At 44.5% G+C, this 18,007-nt stretch overlaps 1 protein-coding gene across 2 annotated transcripts in view; it reads right to left on the bottom strand.

Moving 5' to 3' along the window:
• Positions 1 to 5,729: 5,729 nt before the first annotated feature.
• Positions 5,730 to 18,007, bottom strand: part of zeb2b (zinc finger E-box binding homeobox 2b) — a 49,968-nt gene continuing 37,690 nt past the window's right edge. Inside the window, exons 4-10 of one of the 2 annotated variants that reach the window (XM_061272300.1) lie at positions 17,311 to 17,376; positions 16,141 to 16,329; positions 14,642 to 14,856; positions 12,275 to 12,383; positions 10,191 to 12,190; positions 8,646 to 8,826; positions 5,730 to 7,762 (exon numbers count right to left, since the gene is read on the bottom strand). In XM_061272300.1, coding sequence (XP_061128284.1) covers positions 7,176 to 7,762; positions 8,646 to 8,826; positions 10,191 to 12,190; positions 12,275 to 12,383; positions 14,642 to 14,856; positions 16,141 to 16,329; positions 17,311 to 17,376 — 3,347 coding nt within the window. In that variant the 3' untranslated portion in view covers positions 5,730 to 7,175. The remainder of the gene's footprint in view (positions 7,763 to 8,645; positions 8,827 to 10,190; positions 12,191 to 12,274; positions 12,384 to 14,641; positions 14,857 to 16,140; positions 16,330 to 17,310; positions 17,377 to 18,007) is intronic. The other variant, XM_061272301.1, reaches the window with a different exon arrangement.

The following is an 18,007-nucleotide window of genomic DNA, read 5'->3' as shown; positions in this document are numbered from 1 at the left end:
GTCGACTCAATATGCACAGTTGCACAAATGGCATGACTCGGAAAGTCTCCAAACCTCACTGGAGGTGAAAAGTGTCCGGGAAGAACTTGAACAAAAAACGCTCTGTGGCTTTGGCGTGGCTACTATATTCTACTTTTCCTGAAGTCTTTGAAATAAAAATAGATGAGCCAAGCTAAATATTGCAAGATTAAGTTCTCCAATGACACTGCTTTTCTCTGATTTAAATTGAGTGGAAGCATCATTACACTTTAAAAATCCTCAGTGAAAAAAAAAAAAAAAAAGTCAGTGAGTCAAAAGTCATCTAATTACCAGAGGACAAATGCATATAATTCTTGCCGCCAACCCCCCACCTTGTGGCTTGTACTCAAAAGGGAATGTTGTCAACCATTTGGGGATTATGGGGCACGACAGCTCAAGCACTTTTCACTTGAGGTGTCAAGGTTTCACCGGCTGCAAGAGGAGAGTTAATTCCTGCCAGGACAGCCGGCACTTGGGGATCGTTGCAAATTCTGCTCCTGAGTGGTTTGTCATCCACGACAGAAAGCTACATTCAAGATGACATTTTCAAGTCTCTCTCTCTCTCTCTCAAACGATTTTTTACTATTACTTTTTTATTCATTTATTTATTTTAATTAATTTATTTTTATTTATTATTGTCTTTATTTTCATTAGATTTTGTTGTGGGGGAATAATGTCATTGCGTTGATATGCCCTAACCCTCCCAGCACAGTTGCCTTCTACTTGTTACACTAAATATATTTAACTTTTAAAATATACGACAGAATGTTGGCGAATAGTAATGTGAAATTATTTTTATCCTAAAATGTCTAAAAAATCTGAACTAGAATCCTGTGGTGTGTTTTTTTGCAATTTACTTTGAACAATAACATTAACAAGGATTTTAAACATGCATTAAATATACAATCATCAACTAGGATTGTACTGTTAGATTACGATTGAGGTCAAATATTTTAAGACAAAAAAAAAGGAATTTTCTTTCAATACAAAGGTGCCTGACATGACATTTTAAAAAGGAGACAAGTCCTGATTTTGCACCATCCGATTTCCGCGTGTACCACAAAACTTACCAAAAGACTTGCGGATGCGTGGACAGATGATGAACGTGAATCTTACGAAGATTTGTTACCGACTGACCGTGTAAAAGTTCCCCTCTGACATCCTGCTGCTCAACACGCTCATTTTCTTGAGATATTAGCCAATTTAATTACACTTAAGAGCATTAAGGAGCAACTTTAACTGTAATTTGCAGTTCATGAACTGTTTTTGAAAATGACTCTTAATATAATTAACTTCTGTCATTAGGCCTAATCCCTGCAGGCTCTGCTTCCTTAAAGACATTACATACAGGCGAGGCGAGGAAAGGCGAGGCCACATTCATCCTTCTCCAGCAGGAAGGTTGGACCAGGAAGTGGCGTAATTAACTTTCCCACCGAGTCAAAAAGCGGATAAAACGACGCCTTGGCAAAAAACGGATTCTTCTTAGCAATGCTGCAGAAATGGGAGCGGGCAAAGGGTTAACTAATGGCTGCTGATTTTTTTTTTTTTTTTTTTTCCCGAAGACATTAACCCCGTGTTCACTCAAAGTGTCACGTCGCGCTCGGCTGAAGAATGCTGCTTAATTACAGCAGATATTTTACATCCAAAATGCTGAGCTCTCATTAAATGGAGTTGCAAGTGAAGTGAAGGCCTCGACGGCATATGTGGCTTCATCAAAAATACATGCTGATCTCTGGGAAAAAAAAAAAAAAAGATAGTGGTCATTTCGAAAAAGGAATCAACCCCGCACCTTGCGATGCTTTGCTTAATGTCTCCTCCGATGAGTCTATGGCGGCCTTTTAATCAGGCTCCAGCCGCGCCGAACTGACCGCTGATTTTTGCATGATATGATTACACCTACCATGCTGCGCGCCGTCGTGAATCAGCCTCCCTCCTCTCAAAAACCTGTAATGAGCGATGTACCCTGCGTCCAGCTGGGACCATGATCCGGCATCCTAATCAGCCTTCAGCCCAGAAAAAGAAAATTAAAAAAAAAAAAAGCCGCATGTTAGAATCTATGTTTGTGCATATCAAAAGATTACCACTTTGGCAAAACACATAATCACTTACCCCGGAGTGACGGGTGGGGGTCCAGGGTGGGGGGGCTCTTCTTTGAATGCGGGAAGATGCTACCACTGTTAGATGACCAGCTGCATGTTTGATTTGTGTGGCTGAAGTCAACTCGGTTACTTAACAACAAATTCAAATTGGAATCAACAGCAAAATATGGCAATCCCATACGATGTTTCTACTTTGATATCGACCTGGAGCTAGAAAGCGAAGCGCAGAGAGTCCCTGTCCCCGAATCAGGTGATTATTGACCAACCTCCACTGGTTGCCAAGTGTATATTTTTTCGCAGTCATCCAGTTCAGCCTCTACAATCATTTGGATAAGACGGAAAATGAGAAGAAAATATTTTCAAGGCTAAAACTCATCTTGGTGTGACTTTATTCTATTTTTGTTTTTTAATGATTAACATTTGCATCTTGTTCTACCTTCTGTTCCTATCTTTTCACTGCTGCTTTTATTTTGAAAAATGGCACATCAATAAAGCGCGAGCTTGGCTTATTTTTCCCATCTTCTGCGTTTGTAGAATATTTATTCATGATAATGCGGGCAGGGAGTCGGCGAGTGATGCCGAAACATTAGGCGAGTGTCTTTCATCAGCATCTTCCTCCTGACCCCCCCCCCCCCCTCCCCCCTTCAGCACCGCTGGCATCAGGCTGCACCACCTGCTCCAGGCCTCATTCCGCTCGGGCCAGAATGAACAGCTGGCCGCTCTTCTGACACTGTGATTGGTTAATCCCTGCTGGTCACTTGTGCCTTCTCCTCCATGCGTGTCATTGAACTTTTCTCTCGCCCAGAGCCAAGACCCTCCTTCATTCTTTGGCCGCACCCGGCAAACGGTCCGGCTACCATGTTGGGGTTGTGCTCATCAGGTAAATGTCTGCAAGTCTCATTTTAGTCTTGACTTGTCAATAAGTGGATCGACACAGATTGATGCTGAGCGATTTTGACTCAGTGAAGATCATTAAGAGCTGGGTGAGGATTAGCACCACTGTTGCTCTCGAGGGAAACCATGTAGGCTTGAGGGACACATTTGTGTTATTTTTTTGGTGACCATTTAAGGATGAGGTTAAAAATAAATGGTATCAAAAATTTTAATATGAAAATCCTCACGTATGTCAAATTATTTCATACGAAAAATAAGACGGGTCAACGATTTTTTTCTTTGCAAATCAGAGAGGCAAGTAAACTTTTCTAAAATAATTTCTTAAAACACATCAAGTCTTTATTTTTTTTAGAACGTCAGATATAAATCAGAAGAAAATAGTCAAATCTGCGTTTTGCTAGCTTTTTTGAATGCTTAAAACAAAAACTTGATGTGATGGAAAATCAAAATGTCAAAAATCAAAAATGTGCTGTTGACAGGTGCAATTTGATGTATAAAACATACACAAGTTTATTTTACTATTTTGTAAATTGGATTATTTGCAATAAATAAATTAACCGGTGGTTGATCAAATGAGATAATAATCAAATTAAATGGCCCAAAATGTTAAATGTAAACTGTATTTTTTTATTTTTTTTTGATGGAATAAATGAATTATTAGGTCTTGTAATGAGTCAAATAAATCTCAAAATATGACAGTACTCTTGATAATCGAAATACTGGTTGGGCCAAATTAAAGAACAAAGCGGGTCATACACGGCCCCAGGCAATACTTTAGCCAAGCGCTCTTCCGAGGTTCGCTGAAGCTCATCGACTCTACGGCACCGATTCTTTGCTTCCATGTTGAAAATACCAATTGTGTTTTGCCTGAGTTCAATCCAGTTTGCAGGCCCAGCGATGTGTTTTGAGAGCATTTTGACAACACGAGTGTATCGCTGTCATTGAGCGCCACGCAGCCATATGCCCGGCCCAGATTGGCGGTTTGTGTTGGACAGCTGAGCTGCGATGATTCACTGCAGGGCTTCGCCGACACCAAAGCAAAGTGTACATTTAGCCCGAGGCCATAGCGCTGCCTGCGCACACGCTCGCTCGCTCCCGCCGCCTCCATTGACTCCTTTACATCGAAAACACCGTCTTGCTCTAATCACTGTCGCCCCGTCGTCTTGCTCTTCAGCAATCGAATGTGTTGGAGTGGGGGAGGGGGTGGGGGACGTGATTTTTGTGTGTGGAGGGGGTGGGGTCAGTGGGTTCCATTTTGCAGTCCCGGATGGGAGTGACACAGGGTCAATCTTAACAACACAGAGATGCTAACGTAGCGATTATCTATCTATCTATCTATCTATCTATCTATCTATCTATCTATCTATCTATCTATCTATCTATCTATCTATCTATCTATCTATCTATCTATCTATCTATCTATCTATCTATCTATCTATCTATCTATCTATCTATCTATCTATCTATCTATCTATCTATCTATCTATCTATCTATCTATCTATCTATCTATCTATCTATCTATCTATCTATCTATCTATCTATCTATCTATCTATCTATCTATCTATCTATCTATTATTTCTATTATTTTATAATTATATGATTTATTTCTTTTTTTACGCTTAGTTGCGATGGACATCATAATGTCTTAGGTCGCAAGTGAAGAGCAGAAATAATTGTTTTCGTGTTGAAATCAGTTAGTAAATGAAGTGCACCAAAAATCAATGCTGTTCACGTACGTACAACGAGCTCGATTGCAATTAGAAGTGGACCTCTACTAACAGTGCCAGACGATATTGATCAGCGCATGGAACTGGATCGCTTTCAGTCACTGTTTGCGGAATGCCACGAGCGATGCGATGGCTCGCTTCGTCTCTTTTTCCGTCTTTGGCTCGTTCGCGTAGTGCTTCGTTAGCGCGGCTCCCGCAATTGCATCACACCCATCCTGACCTTTGACCTACTTTTCAGTTGAGCCACCAATCATCTGTGCAGGTCAGAAAGATGTAGCGGACGTTCACTTGTTTTGTTGACGTGGCCTTGACAGCATCTCCCCCACCTCACCCCCCCCCCCCTCTCCCGGCTGGCCTGAACCAACCAGCCCACTCGTTCAACACTTTCCGCCACGTCACATATCAAATTCGACAGCTAATCAACATTTAGCCCCGCTCGCTGCCCCGCTTTCATCCACGAGATAGTCTGCGAATGATCCGGTGGCGACGCGATCGATGGGGGAAAAGGCAAAGCTGGTTGTGATGTTTGGCATGGCTCAACCTTTGCCGCTTTCATCTGGGCCTTTTGAAGTTGCCGTTCATCTGCATGAAGCGCACTGAAGGGCGGGATGGAGTCCACCTGTCAGCGCCAAGTACAAACGCGGGAGGACGGAAACACAACTCGGAATTCCTCCAGCTCAAATGAATTGGTGTTTAACATGGGAAAAAAAGTTTGGTGTGTATGTGGGGGGAATCATTTCTTTTTGAAATGAGGAATATATTATTTATGTTATGTATTTATTTATATATTGCAAAAGTCCACATTTGTGTAAATAAGAGTAAATTTATTTTATTTTAATACATTTATTTATTTTAAAATGTTTGCATAGTTTTCTAAACGAATCGCATTACAGTAATCAATAATAGCAATGAATAAAAAAAAAAATCATGAGGATGAGAAGCAGCACACGGTAATTTGTCGCCTCTAAACAAAGACGACACGGCGAGCGTTTTGTATTTTGTAATTTGGCTACTTTTATTCGAGCAGGGTCATTTTCAAGAGAAATTACAAATCAAGAATTCAATAATACTTTTACAAAGACATTTCAGGAAAGATTCTTCTTCAGTCATGATATCATACATAGTATTTAACAGTCCCTCTTCATTTTTTAGCTTAAAAAAAAGAAACAAAGATGAAGAAAGTGGAATTTTTTTTTTTTCAGTCGAAAATACAGTGTTTTCACAATTGTATAAAAGTTCCCAAATTTGGAATTTTCCATTATGTGGAAAATAGAGGAAATAAAATAAAATAAGATTAAACTTCGCATTTCACAATGTTTCAAAACACAATAAATGCTCTCTTTACGTAAATTTTGCCCTATGATCAACACCATGTTCCTTTTTACTAAAATATATCTATATATTGAAGACCTATAGTACTGTACACAACAGTATGAAATAAATAAAATTAGGAAATATAAAATGGGCCACATAAATAAGTTTTTTTTTTCTTCCGACCTACAAATAAAATGAATGCAATTTGTTCGTTTTCCAAAAAAAGAAAAAAAAAAAAAAGGTTTGGTGTAATACTGACAAAGAAACATTGCACAACATAATGTAAACTAAGTAACTGCTGCCTAGAGTCTTAATACTGACACGGGTGCCGCAGAGAACAATGGTAAACCATCCCATAATACTGAAGCTGGTGGGTAAAAAAAAAAGTAACCTTCCTTTGACACAATACGAGGGTGGCACTTGCAGAAAACACACAGGTTAAAAGGTTTGCATATAAGGCTTCTTCTTTTTCATAAAACACCTCAAAGGCTTCATCCTTCATTTGACCCCTCCCCTCCCCGTTTTCTTTTTTTTCCCTTAAGACGGAGGCACCGCCAGCTCATCCGCCTCCTCCTCCTCTTTGCCCCGTTTCCTTCACAGTCTTCATGATTGGAGGCCTGACACAGTGCGGCTGCAGGTGGCGGAACCAAAGGTGGGTGACGACAAACACCGAAGGGCTGAAGGGGGGGTACGCAGACCCCGCTGCTCTTGTTCCGACCCCGTATAAATATATACATAGGCAACGCTTTCTTTTTTCAGTTTTTTTCTTCTTCTTCTTGGTGATTACAGAAGCGGAGTGCAATTTGTACAAGTCACTGTTTTGTGCTATAAATACTATGGAACACGGACGGGCAAGGGGAGGTTAGCACCACACTCTTGTGTCTGTACATTTTTTTCCAAATGTATTTATTCTTTGTCGGGTTTGCATAATGCAGCTTCAGTCACAAACCCCTCCCCTTCCCTTCCACCGCCACCGTCACTGCCGCCGCCTCATTGATTTAGCGGTCGAAGCTTCCCGGAAGCTTCAGGCACGTGCACGTAAGGGTTTAAAACATCCCCGTCTTAAACCCAACAGGTAAGAATACCGAAGCGGGAGAAAAGCGTTTTTTCCCCCCCGGCGACTACATGGCGTCCTCCATGGCGTCCTCGCGATCCGATTTGGTTTCCATTTTGCCATCCAGCGAACTGTCGTCCATCGAGTGCTCTCCGTTCTCCTCTTCGTCCCTCAACGTGTCCGGGTCCGTGTCCATGCTCTTGCTTTCCTCCTCCTCCTCAAACTCAAATTCGTCCTCCCTGCGTCCCATCTTGCCGTATTCTTGGTCCACTTCCTTGCGTCCCTCTACGATCCCTCCGTTCACGCCGTCGTGCCGTAAGATGGCCTCGCGCTCCGCCGCCACCGCCGCCAGCTCGGGGTAACCCTGAGGAGCCATTCCTTGCAAGTAGGCCCGGCTCATCAGCAGCTCGGTGGGCTCCAGGTGGCCCTTCTCGCGGGCCTCCCTCTCGGCCGCCTCGCGTTCCTCCGCCTCGCGCTTGCAGTACGAGTAACGATGGTTCATGTGCTGCGAGTACGAGCCCGAGTGCGAGAATCGTTTCCCGCATTTGTCGCACTGGTAGGGCTTCTCGCCCGAGTGCAAGCGCGAGTGCTCGATCAGATGGTGCTTGTGTTTGAAGGCCTTTTTGCAGATCTGGCATTGGTGCGGTCGCTTTCCTGCGGACACACAAAACAAAAGAGCGGACGCCGTGAGCGCCGTGACGACGGGCGGGACGCCACAACAAATCACACAAAAGCAGAGGAAAAGCAAAGAGTTGGATGGATTGGATGGCGTGGAGCAAAATGACATAACGGGGACATCAAATCCAGAGTTATTCAAATTGGGAGCGGAAAATGCGCTAGCATTCGCCGCCTGATATTAGGAAAGTTCCCTCCTGCGGTCTAAACAAAGAAACTCGTCTACGCGTCGCCAACACGCCGGCTGAGGAGTCGAGAAATCGGTGGGATCTACTCGGGAGGGGCTTATCTGGAAATAGGATTGAAGTTCACGTTGATCGCATGCTTGCCACAGGAAGCCGCCATTTCATTTCTTTGAAACTTTTCGCAAACGAGACGAGGCAAAAAGGCTTTTTAATCTCCAGTCCGACCACTTCCCTTCAGTGAGGGGGGGGACCAGAACAACACGGCGACGTGAGCGAGAAAGCGGCGCTCCCCCGGCCCACCCCGCTTTCATGTCCGAATAGATAAGACGCACAAAAGCGGCAAACACTAGACGAGCGATACCGACTCTGAAATGAATGATGCAACCCCATGAAAGAGTAACTGGCTACGCTAACGCTAATAGGAAAGACTCGTTTGCGGCGCTCTGAAGGCGTCGATGCGATGTCTCGCCAATAACGGAGCCGCTTTTACTCGACGGGCTAACAAACAGCGAAAAGTATGTCCGCCCTGTTGATGAAGAAGCAAGTTACAAGATGTGCAACAGAGGAAGGAGGAAGAGGAGGGGACAAGTTAAAAGATTCACTGAGGATTTTCAATACAAACATTGACAAAAGGAAATATAATGGGGTTGGAAATAAGGGTCTAGAACAGTATATACCTGTGTGTTCATATTTGTGTCTGAGAAGGGAACTGCTCTTCTGGAATGTTTTGTCGCACAAGTCACACGCGTACATACCACTTTCAGTCTTCTTAATCTTCTTCCGCGACAGACAGGAGTCGGGGTCTGTCATGTCGTCCAGCCCTGACATGTAATCGGCGGTAGCGTCAAGGAGCTCGCCCTTAGCAAGGACAAAGAACAACAGAGAAGACAAGAAGACACACAAAAAAAAAAAATCAATTGGGGTTGGAATTCAGATAACACAAAAATTCCTAATCTTATAAATTTACTCGTTCCCTCGCTTTTCACGGGTGATGTGTTTCATGTTAAACGATTAGGCCCCGCCCCCAACGCAAACACTTGTTACAAAAAGTTTAAAATGTACTTTCCCACTCTGAATGCTGTGCCCATTGAAGGACTAATAACAGGCCAGGTCGGAATTTAGCCCGCACCATGCCCCAAATCAGCTAAGCAAGGATGGAGCTAACGAGAACTTTGATGGCTAATACACGGATCACAAAATTCTGGCACGTGTCGATTCTGGTGTCAATATAGGTGACAAATTAGGACACTCCAAGATGGGGACTGCAGTTTTTTTGGTGACATTTCATTTAAATGTTAGTGACATTTACATCTGTGTGCTATGCTAAAAATGCTAATCCAATGCTACCCGAGAATTTAGATGGCTGATACACGAATCACAAAATTCTGGCACTTGTCGATTTTGGTGTCAATATAGGCCTGATCAAAATTAGGACTCTCCAACCTTGGGGACTGCATTTTTTTTTTGGTGTCATTCAATATAAACATCTCGTTAGGAGTGCTATGCTAAAAATGCTAATTCAACGCTATCCAAACGTTAGCATCGAAACCTTTGTCTAAAAATGCAATGAAAGTCTTTTATCTGGCCTGAAAGGAGATTTGCGAGGTGGTCCATTGTTTCTCCTTTCAGTCCAGTCAGTAAGAGTAAAATCTCTCTTTATATGATGAAGACAAGTGTGGCGTGTGAATTGATGGAGAACAATACGCGGCGGTGAGAGGAACATTCTGCGGCGGCGATCACAATCACAAGGTGTGACGTGTTCCTTTAATGAACTTGACAATGCGAGAATGTTTGAAGACGGGACGGCGCTATCACTCGGCAATCAATTCCAACTAAACGCCTGTAGCTGTATTTTTAAAATCTAATTTAATAACTTAGAATGAGAAACATTATTAATACTTTTTTTTTCTCATCAAAATGGTTTCCCTCTATGTCAAACAGCCCTCAGCATGCAGCGGTAATGAACACGGGTGCATTATTAAAGTGCACTCGCAAGCTAATCTCGCTTTAAAATGCGACTGAGGTGTGGCGGAGTGCTCTTCAAGGCGGGATTTGTTATTTCTGCAAACATTGTGGGGCTTTTGTAATTTGGTACCAGGAAGATGATGACTCAACACTGACTCTAGTGATGGAACACATTTTGTTTGGGCTCTAATTAGCAGAGATAAGCGTTCATTTGGTTCCGCCTGGAGCCGTCACCGAAGCGCAGGTGGTTTATTTACCTGGAAACCATGTTTCCGCTGGTACTTTCTCCGGTGTTGCATCTCAGCAAAGGTAGCGGCACCGGCTGCGTATGTGTAGGCCATGTGCGGTAGGAAACCCATTTGCTCCATACCCGGGTAGGGACGGAGTCCCGGGATGCTGGCCTGCATCGGCGGCATGAACGTGGCCGGCGGAAAAGCCGTCTGAGGTGGAAGTGACGTGTACATGGGTTTGGCGGCAAAGGGGTTAATGCCAAAGATGGGGCTAGTGCTTTTCTCCAGGTTGCCGTTGTTGGCAGAGGCGGAGAATTCCTTCTTGAGATAGGCTAGGTTCAGAGGCTCCTCAAAGTGCTCGCGCGGCGAAGGGACGCCGCTAAGCTCGACGGAGACGCTGTTGACTTTGGGTCGGCTCTTCACCGTCAACGCGTGTTTAGGTTCCTTGATGAGTCGCGGGAGAGAAAGGTCCAGCGGCTCGGCTTGCAGGTCCTCCGACACCAGGCTGTTGGGGGTGTACGAACTGCTGTGCGAATGTTTGGAGGAGGTGGACGACAGGTTGAGAGGTGACGGAGTGTTGCTGCGGGAATGGTCCAACTTGTCACCCGTGGCTTTGGCGTCGCCAAATTGGTGGTTTTTCAAATGTCTGAGGGAGTTGTCACAGTTGTTGTGGAGCTCGGCGATGGCTGGAGATGTGATGCGGTCGCCCGGTTTGATTAGAGACATGGGCGACCGCGCCGCCAGAGGGTCTTTGGGGGGACTGTGGCGGTTGTTACTACCCACAAGCATTTCCGCGTTGTTCTTGTGCTCGAGCGGCGGCGGCGTTCTGCTGCTACCGTATGGAAACATCTTCCGCTGATCAAACCACTGCTTAACGAATTCCTGAGGAAGGCCGACGGCAATGGAAATCTTGAGCAGCTCTTCGGAGTTGGGCTCCATGTTCATGGCGAAATACGCCTTGAGCACAGACATGTGGTCCCTGTAGGGGTGAAGGGAACCCGCCATTCCCTTTTCGGTCAAAATGGAAGATGTCAGATGAGCGTTCTTCTCCATGAAGATATGCTTGTTGGGCATCAGGTTCTCGCTGGGTTGGAGCACGGCTTTGATCTCCTCGTTCATTTTGCACAGGTAGCGCTCGTGTTGGTGGAGAGGGATGGGACCCGGGAAGGTTTCTTTACAATACTGACACGCGTACGGCGTGAACATGTTCTCTGATGCCTTTTCCTCCATGCCACCTTCCAGCATGTGGTTGGCTTTCTCGTGTTTGATATTGCTAATCTGTCTCTTTGAGTCTGCGGTCAAGCTCTGGAGACAGGCTTTGGCTTCGTTGACCTTCTCAAGCGTGTAGTCTATGATGCTTTTGGTGGCGCCGTTGTGATTGACGAGCGGAAGATTAACGTGCCCCCCTGCTGAGTTCAGGCCCTGTTTTTGCTCCTCCACCTGTGAGCCCAGTTCCTTCATGTAGGCTGTGAGCTTGGATAGCTCTTCCGGTTTGCAGTCCATTTTCTGCCTGCACACCGTGTTGTCTACGATCTGGAGGACCTTTTGCACCTCGCTCAGGTTGTTCATCAGAGGGCCCGGGTAGCCCAGAAGCTGCGACTCCAGCCCGGGCATACCCAGGTGCTGCAGAGGGCTCTGGGCCGTCGAGTTGTGGTGGATGCCCAGCGGACTGTTGCCTCCGACTCCCCCGTTCATGAAAGGCCCGGGAGCGCCGAATCCGTGCGTGGCCATCATCAGTTTATAGTCGTTGAAGTCGAGCGGTTCGGTCTTGATGCTCAGGTGGTTGTTGTGGTCGGCCAGGCCCAGCGGCTTGCCGTTCTCCAGCTTTTGCCGCAGTTGGGTGATGGCAGTGTTGGTGGGGGAGGAGGACGCCGAGGTGGGCGAGGAGCCCGTTTTCATGGCGCCGCCGCGCATCCGACCGTTGACGGCGATCAGGCCGATGCACTTCTTGCTGCTGATATGCGAACTGTAGGACCCAGAGTGCGAGAAGCGCTTCTTACAGTTGGGGCATTCGTATGGTTTCTCACCTGGAACGGAAAAGCAGATACAATAAGCCGTCTGAGGGGGGGGGGGACACACGTCTGCAAGCGGCTTCTTAGACTGCCACTCACCGCTGTGGATGCGGAGATGTTCCTTCAGATGGTGCTTGTACTTGAAGGCCTTACCGCACTCGGTGCACTTGAACTTGCGGTTGCCGGCCGCTTGGTTCAGCAGTTGGTGCTGCGGGAAAGACACTTGCCGTTAAAATTCTGCACCGTCACCACAAAGCATGTTTCACTCGCTGAACGGTCACAAGCGGTGGGGATAACAGAGAGGATCCCACACCTTTTCATTTCCTGCCTGCTCGACTGTCTTTAGAATTTGGCAGCCCCAGAAAATAATCTATATTTAGCCCATTTGCCTTCATTAGAGGCACTGATATGATCTACTTTTCATTCATCTTCCTCGTAATAAGTCTTGTGTCGCCCTGCATACCTGCAGTCGCATCATTTTGGATTTTTTTTGTAGCAGCTCATTAGCACTTGGAACGGCATCTAACTTGAACCTGCTGACAACGGTCACCCCAAAATTAGAGAGGACATTGTTTTCCGAGCCCAGACCTGAAAAAATCCGACGCGCCCCCTCCCCTACCGACAAATGCTGGGGTGTACGAATTCCTGGAGAGACAGATGGTAGTGCACAGGACACTATGAAGAAAAGCTCCAACCTTCACAGATCAAGCAGGGAGAGTCGAGGGTGGGGGGAGGTGTGGGGGGGGGGACCCGCCAAGCGCCGGAGAGAACCGCGCCACTCGTATGTTGCTGAGTTGCATAAACAAACAGCAACAGCTGCTTCTGTGCCTCCTCCCCCTCCTCCCCCTTCTCCCCCCTGAGGACCTCTGCCCGTTAAAGTTTAGTCTCACTGCTAATAAGACACTCTGGGCCCTTAATTGTGAATGGCACCAGCAAAATGCTCCATCTCGCCTTCATGCACTGGCGCCGTCACTTGTGGGCGGGGCATCGGCAGAACGCTTGCATATGTATAAGAACTAATTAGTCATATTCCGGCTAATTGCTTAAAAGGAGGAGGAGCATTAAGACTTGTAAACATACGAGAGCACATGTTTACTGATGGGTACATTATTCCTTATGCTAATGCACCTCGTTGTCAGGTTCGCCTACGCGGGGACGGCCGGGACGGGAATGACAAAGGGACGGAGAAGCTGACAGCGCAGTTGATTTTATAAGTGAACACAAGTGGTGGAGCAGAAGGAGCTGCGGTGCTTGAACACGATTGGCCGGCCATTGAGAGCAAAAGCGGCGGCGGCACCGGCATGGTAATGTGGGGATTGGGACGGCCAGGCATTGGGCCGACCCATCTGCTCACGTTTACATCCAGCTGGTAGATCAGGTGATGACATCAAATTCAGCCTGAGGCTGTCATGCGACCTCAGGAGACAAGTCAACTATGCGCGTGACATGGATTTTTTTTTTTTTACACCACTTTTTTATCTTCACTATGCCTCCATCAAATTTTCATTGGTGTGAATACACTTGAAGGGATGTTTGATATGAAAGCCTAGATATGTGTGTATTTATTTATTTATTTATTTATGTATTCATTTATTTCCTTGTGTTTTAATTTTTTAATTTTTATTTTTTTTACTTATTTTTTATTTCCAGGATGTTCTGATTAAATTTGCATAGAAAATAACGTCATTTCTGACAGTAGCGTTTTTTTTTTTTAACCTAAATTCTCTGTCTATTTTTATTTGATTCAGAATTTGTTTTGTTTATTTATATAGCTTTGAGTTTTGGCTTGGATAAAAAAAGAAAAAAGTCTAATCCCATCCAACATGTTCAGAAATGATTTCTCTTAATTCTCGTATATACAATCTTATTCCATATTGTGGACCTAAGTCGTACCATATTGGCTTTGAGCTCTTTAAATCCTAAATTTCTTTGTGCCCAATTTATCCTTTTATTTAAAATGTTAAAATCATGGCTCAAATTGAGCTAAATTGCAACTTCATTGCTCTAATTTAACATCCATGACTAATGGAAGTATTTCATCCTCACGGGACGACTCACGTCAACTGTCACGAGACGCACTTATATTACAAATCTCTGAAGTATGTTGTGTAGATGTTGCTGCTGATTATGCAGTGTGTGCGAATGTGTGTGTGTGTGTGTGTGTCACCAGAACAACATTAAAGACCAGGAGCAAAGTTAAGGAGCTGATAAAAATTTCCAAATTGGAAATTAACACAATCACTGGATCGTGAACACGAAGCTGCAAAATCATATCAAGGAAGGCCATCAAAAAACCATTTAGGGCCTCAATTAAAGTTATTACCATTAAAGGAGTCGCATCTTCAAAATGCCATGAAAAATTAATAATGATTGCCAATCAGAAAAAAAAAAAAGATCTCTCTTCTCGGAGGATCAGAGCACATTACAGATAAGATGGAGGTTGTGCGTGTGTGTGAAATAGCTAACCTGATCCCTCGCAGGCTTGTGCGTGGCCATATGTCGCTCGAGCTGAGTGCGGTAGGCAAACGTGTAGCTGCACAGCGGGCAGGCGAAGTTCTCCTCATTCTTCTCATGGCGGTACTTGATGTGCTCCTTCAGTGATGTCAAGCGCTTGTAGCCTCGGTCGCAGTAGGGGCAGGTCAACAGTTGGGCGAAGGCATCTGGCGTTCCAGGTGGCAGGTCTGCATGGGTAGGAGGGGAAAGCGGGCCAAAAGGTCAGCCAATCAATGGCAGCTAATGGGCGTCTTGCCCAGAATGCTATGGGAGCTATCTATGCAATCTGCCGCACAACCAAGGACTTGGAAGGGAACAATTATTTTCTTACTGGACCAAAGATTACATTTTAAATTGACAAATTTATGTATTTTAGCAATATCATTGAATTTATTTCATTTAATTACAGGAGATGTCATAAAATGTTTGTTTTTGACCTATGAATTTTCTGTTATTTTCTGTTTAGGTATTGAAGACTACACACACACATACATCTGCACACAAGCACACACTCGCACACAGCAGGATAGCAAGTTCCTCACTGCTGTCATGTCTTCAAATCTTTCCCACTCCTATGCTTGCCATGTCTGCAGCTTGACCCCACTCGCTCAATCCTCAATCCCAGTCCGCCTGTTGGGACCTTCAGAGGTGAACTATCTGGTTTCTGCCCAGCTGTTGCTTGAGACTGGAGGTAAACACTGTGGCATCCGGCAAATCTGTGGGACCAACAGCTGTCTGCTCGCGTCGGGCGAGAGAGCTGCTGCAGCTTCTCATCTCTCATTCGGAACTTTTTTTTTTATTCTCCCCAGCGCACGAGTCAGGAGGCCAACTGCCCAGGCATTGTCCTATCTTTTTGATAGTAACACTTTGGCCTCATTACTGGCTATTTGTGTCCTATATTTGTAAGTATGTGTAGATGTATACATGTGTGTAAGTGTGTGTATACATTTGTGTAAGTGTATACATGTATGTGCATATGAGTATACAAATGTGTACATGTGTGTATATCTATATATCTATATGTGTATACGTGTATATACATGTGTTATATGTATGTGTATACAATTGCATACGTATATGTGTGTGTATATATGTGTATGTGTATACATGTGTATACGTATATGATTATATATATGTGTAGATATATATCTATGTTTGTGTGTGTGTGTGTATAAATATCTATTTATATTTATATTTATATTTATATTTATATTTATATTTATATTTATATTTATATTTATATTTATATTTATATTTATATTTATATTTATATTTATTTAAATATATATGTTATATCCACATTTAAAAATTCAGTTGTGCATTTAAATTGGAATCTGAAGGTTTCCAAAACTGAAAATGAATTTTTTTCTATTTTATCTTACCAAACTGATGCTAGTTGAAAACCTAATGGAGTGACGGCCACAAACAAGTCGAGGCGGCAGAATAAAACAAGAGGTGAAAAAGTGCCGTACCGTTTTCCTCCGGGCCTGCTGCCTCCGGGGTCCCAAGTCGGGAGAGCTCCTCCGGGGCTTCTGGGTAGATGATGGCAGTATCGCCTCGCTGGAGATACTCGGCGATGCTCACTACGTGGCTGTCACTGTCGCCCAGCTTCCTCTTGGCAAAAAAGTCCTCGAACTCTGAAGTGCAATTGACGCTCTTGACTAAAGGCGAGAAGGGAGAACAAACGACAAGACATAAGATTCCTTTTGGGAGTCTCTTGCTTCAAGTGTGAGGCGACACAAAAAGAATAGCGCAAAACGTCGGGCAGATACGACTAAATGATGGGTCCTGCGTGTCATTCCGCACTGCTAAAATAAGAATCGGAACCAAATCCAACTTCAAATTGTACAATCAGTAGAGGCAGAAAAACTTAAGCGAGGTCATTCATTCATGACTGCCAAGACGTACGCCGCACTCTTGAATCCTTCCGCACGGAAGTCACGTTTAAGACCGGTGGAGAGATATATTTTTTTTTTTTGGTTGCAGCCAAACCAAAATTCATCCCAGCCGCGGCTGGTGGTGCCAAGATGACCATGAAATTGCTAACCTTCATTAGTCCTCATCTGAGTGACAACTAAATGAAGATCGATTATGGCTAACGAGCCTTTTGGATGGCGAGTCAAGGTGAGCTTTAAAGCCATAACTTGACCGGCCAATTTGTAAAAGGTCAAGGTAGCAAATATTTGGTGATTTGGTGGGGGAGAAAAAAAGCAAATGTCACCGGTACCAATGGATCCCTTTATCGCGGCCTCGACTGCATCATTTACGCTATTCGTTAGACGTGTCCTTCCGAGCTAATTGCTGGAATTGTGCTCATGCTGATTAAACCGGGTCGCTACTTGTGAAAATGATAAATGTGATATATTTTAACCTGGCCCGGAAGGAAATTGCATTCCTCACAATGACAAGCGTATGTCATTATTTAAAAAATAAATAATAATAATAATAATAATAATAATAATAATAATAATAAAATATTATAAATAATAATAATAAAAATAAAAACAATTTTACCAAATAGCCTCAAGTACATTGTGTGTGAGCATCACATTATGAACAGGTGAGCATTTTATTTGTTGTTTTTTATCAACACAAAGTGTTTCAAAAGTTGTAAACAAGGGGCAATAAACCGAGTAACTCACCTGTACCGTTTCCAGCTATTTGCAAAGTGGTATCGGGGCCCAAAGTGTCGAAATCTTTGATTTCATCTGCACAGAAGGGGGGGGGGGGGTGGACAAAGAGGGCGGAGTGAGTGCAAGATGAGACGTTGAAGGTGCGGCGCTTTGCTCATCCCGCTCAATGAATCCTATCAGGCCAGCCAGACGGCCACGTATTTACCTTTCACATGACAACAAGCTGCGACTAAACGTGATATCCACCTGAGCAATTGTTGAGCTTGAGCTAACATGTGGCTTGAGCTCATTACGCCCTGACTGTGATGCCGCCGCGCTCTGCATTTTGTCTCCTTTGTGACATGTTTTCCTCCAAAGCTGTTAAACGCAGCGGCGGTGCACTAAAAATAACACAACTCGCCACCGCAAATGAAAAGTTGCGTTACCGCCTTTGCTGTCAAAGACGGCCAACCCACAAACCGACTGCACTCTGCGCGTCTTCATTGGAAATGAACTTTCTTCCAAGAAGGCCGTGTTTTGTGCTTCACTTTGTCACGAGGCGCCACCGTCTGATGTCACTCTTCACGCCATAGGAAGAGGCGGAGCCAGTCAAGCTTAATGTTTCCCCGCACAAAAGCCAGAAGCTTTTTTTGTATTTTTAGCCGACAATGGACTTGATGGCGGTGTATGCTGTGAACGCCCCCACTCGCTGGCTTCTGGAGACATT

Source organism: Syngnathus typhle, linkage group LG2 (assembly GCF_033458585.1).
Source record: "Syngnathus typhle isolate RoL2023-S1 ecotype Sweden linkage group LG2, RoL_Styp_1.0, whole genome shotgun sequence".
Lineage (NCBI taxonomy): Eukaryota > Metazoa > Chordata > Actinopteri > Syngnathiformes > Syngnathidae > Syngnathus > Syngnathus typhle.
This window is presented reverse-complemented; position numbering and strand designations above follow the sequence as displayed.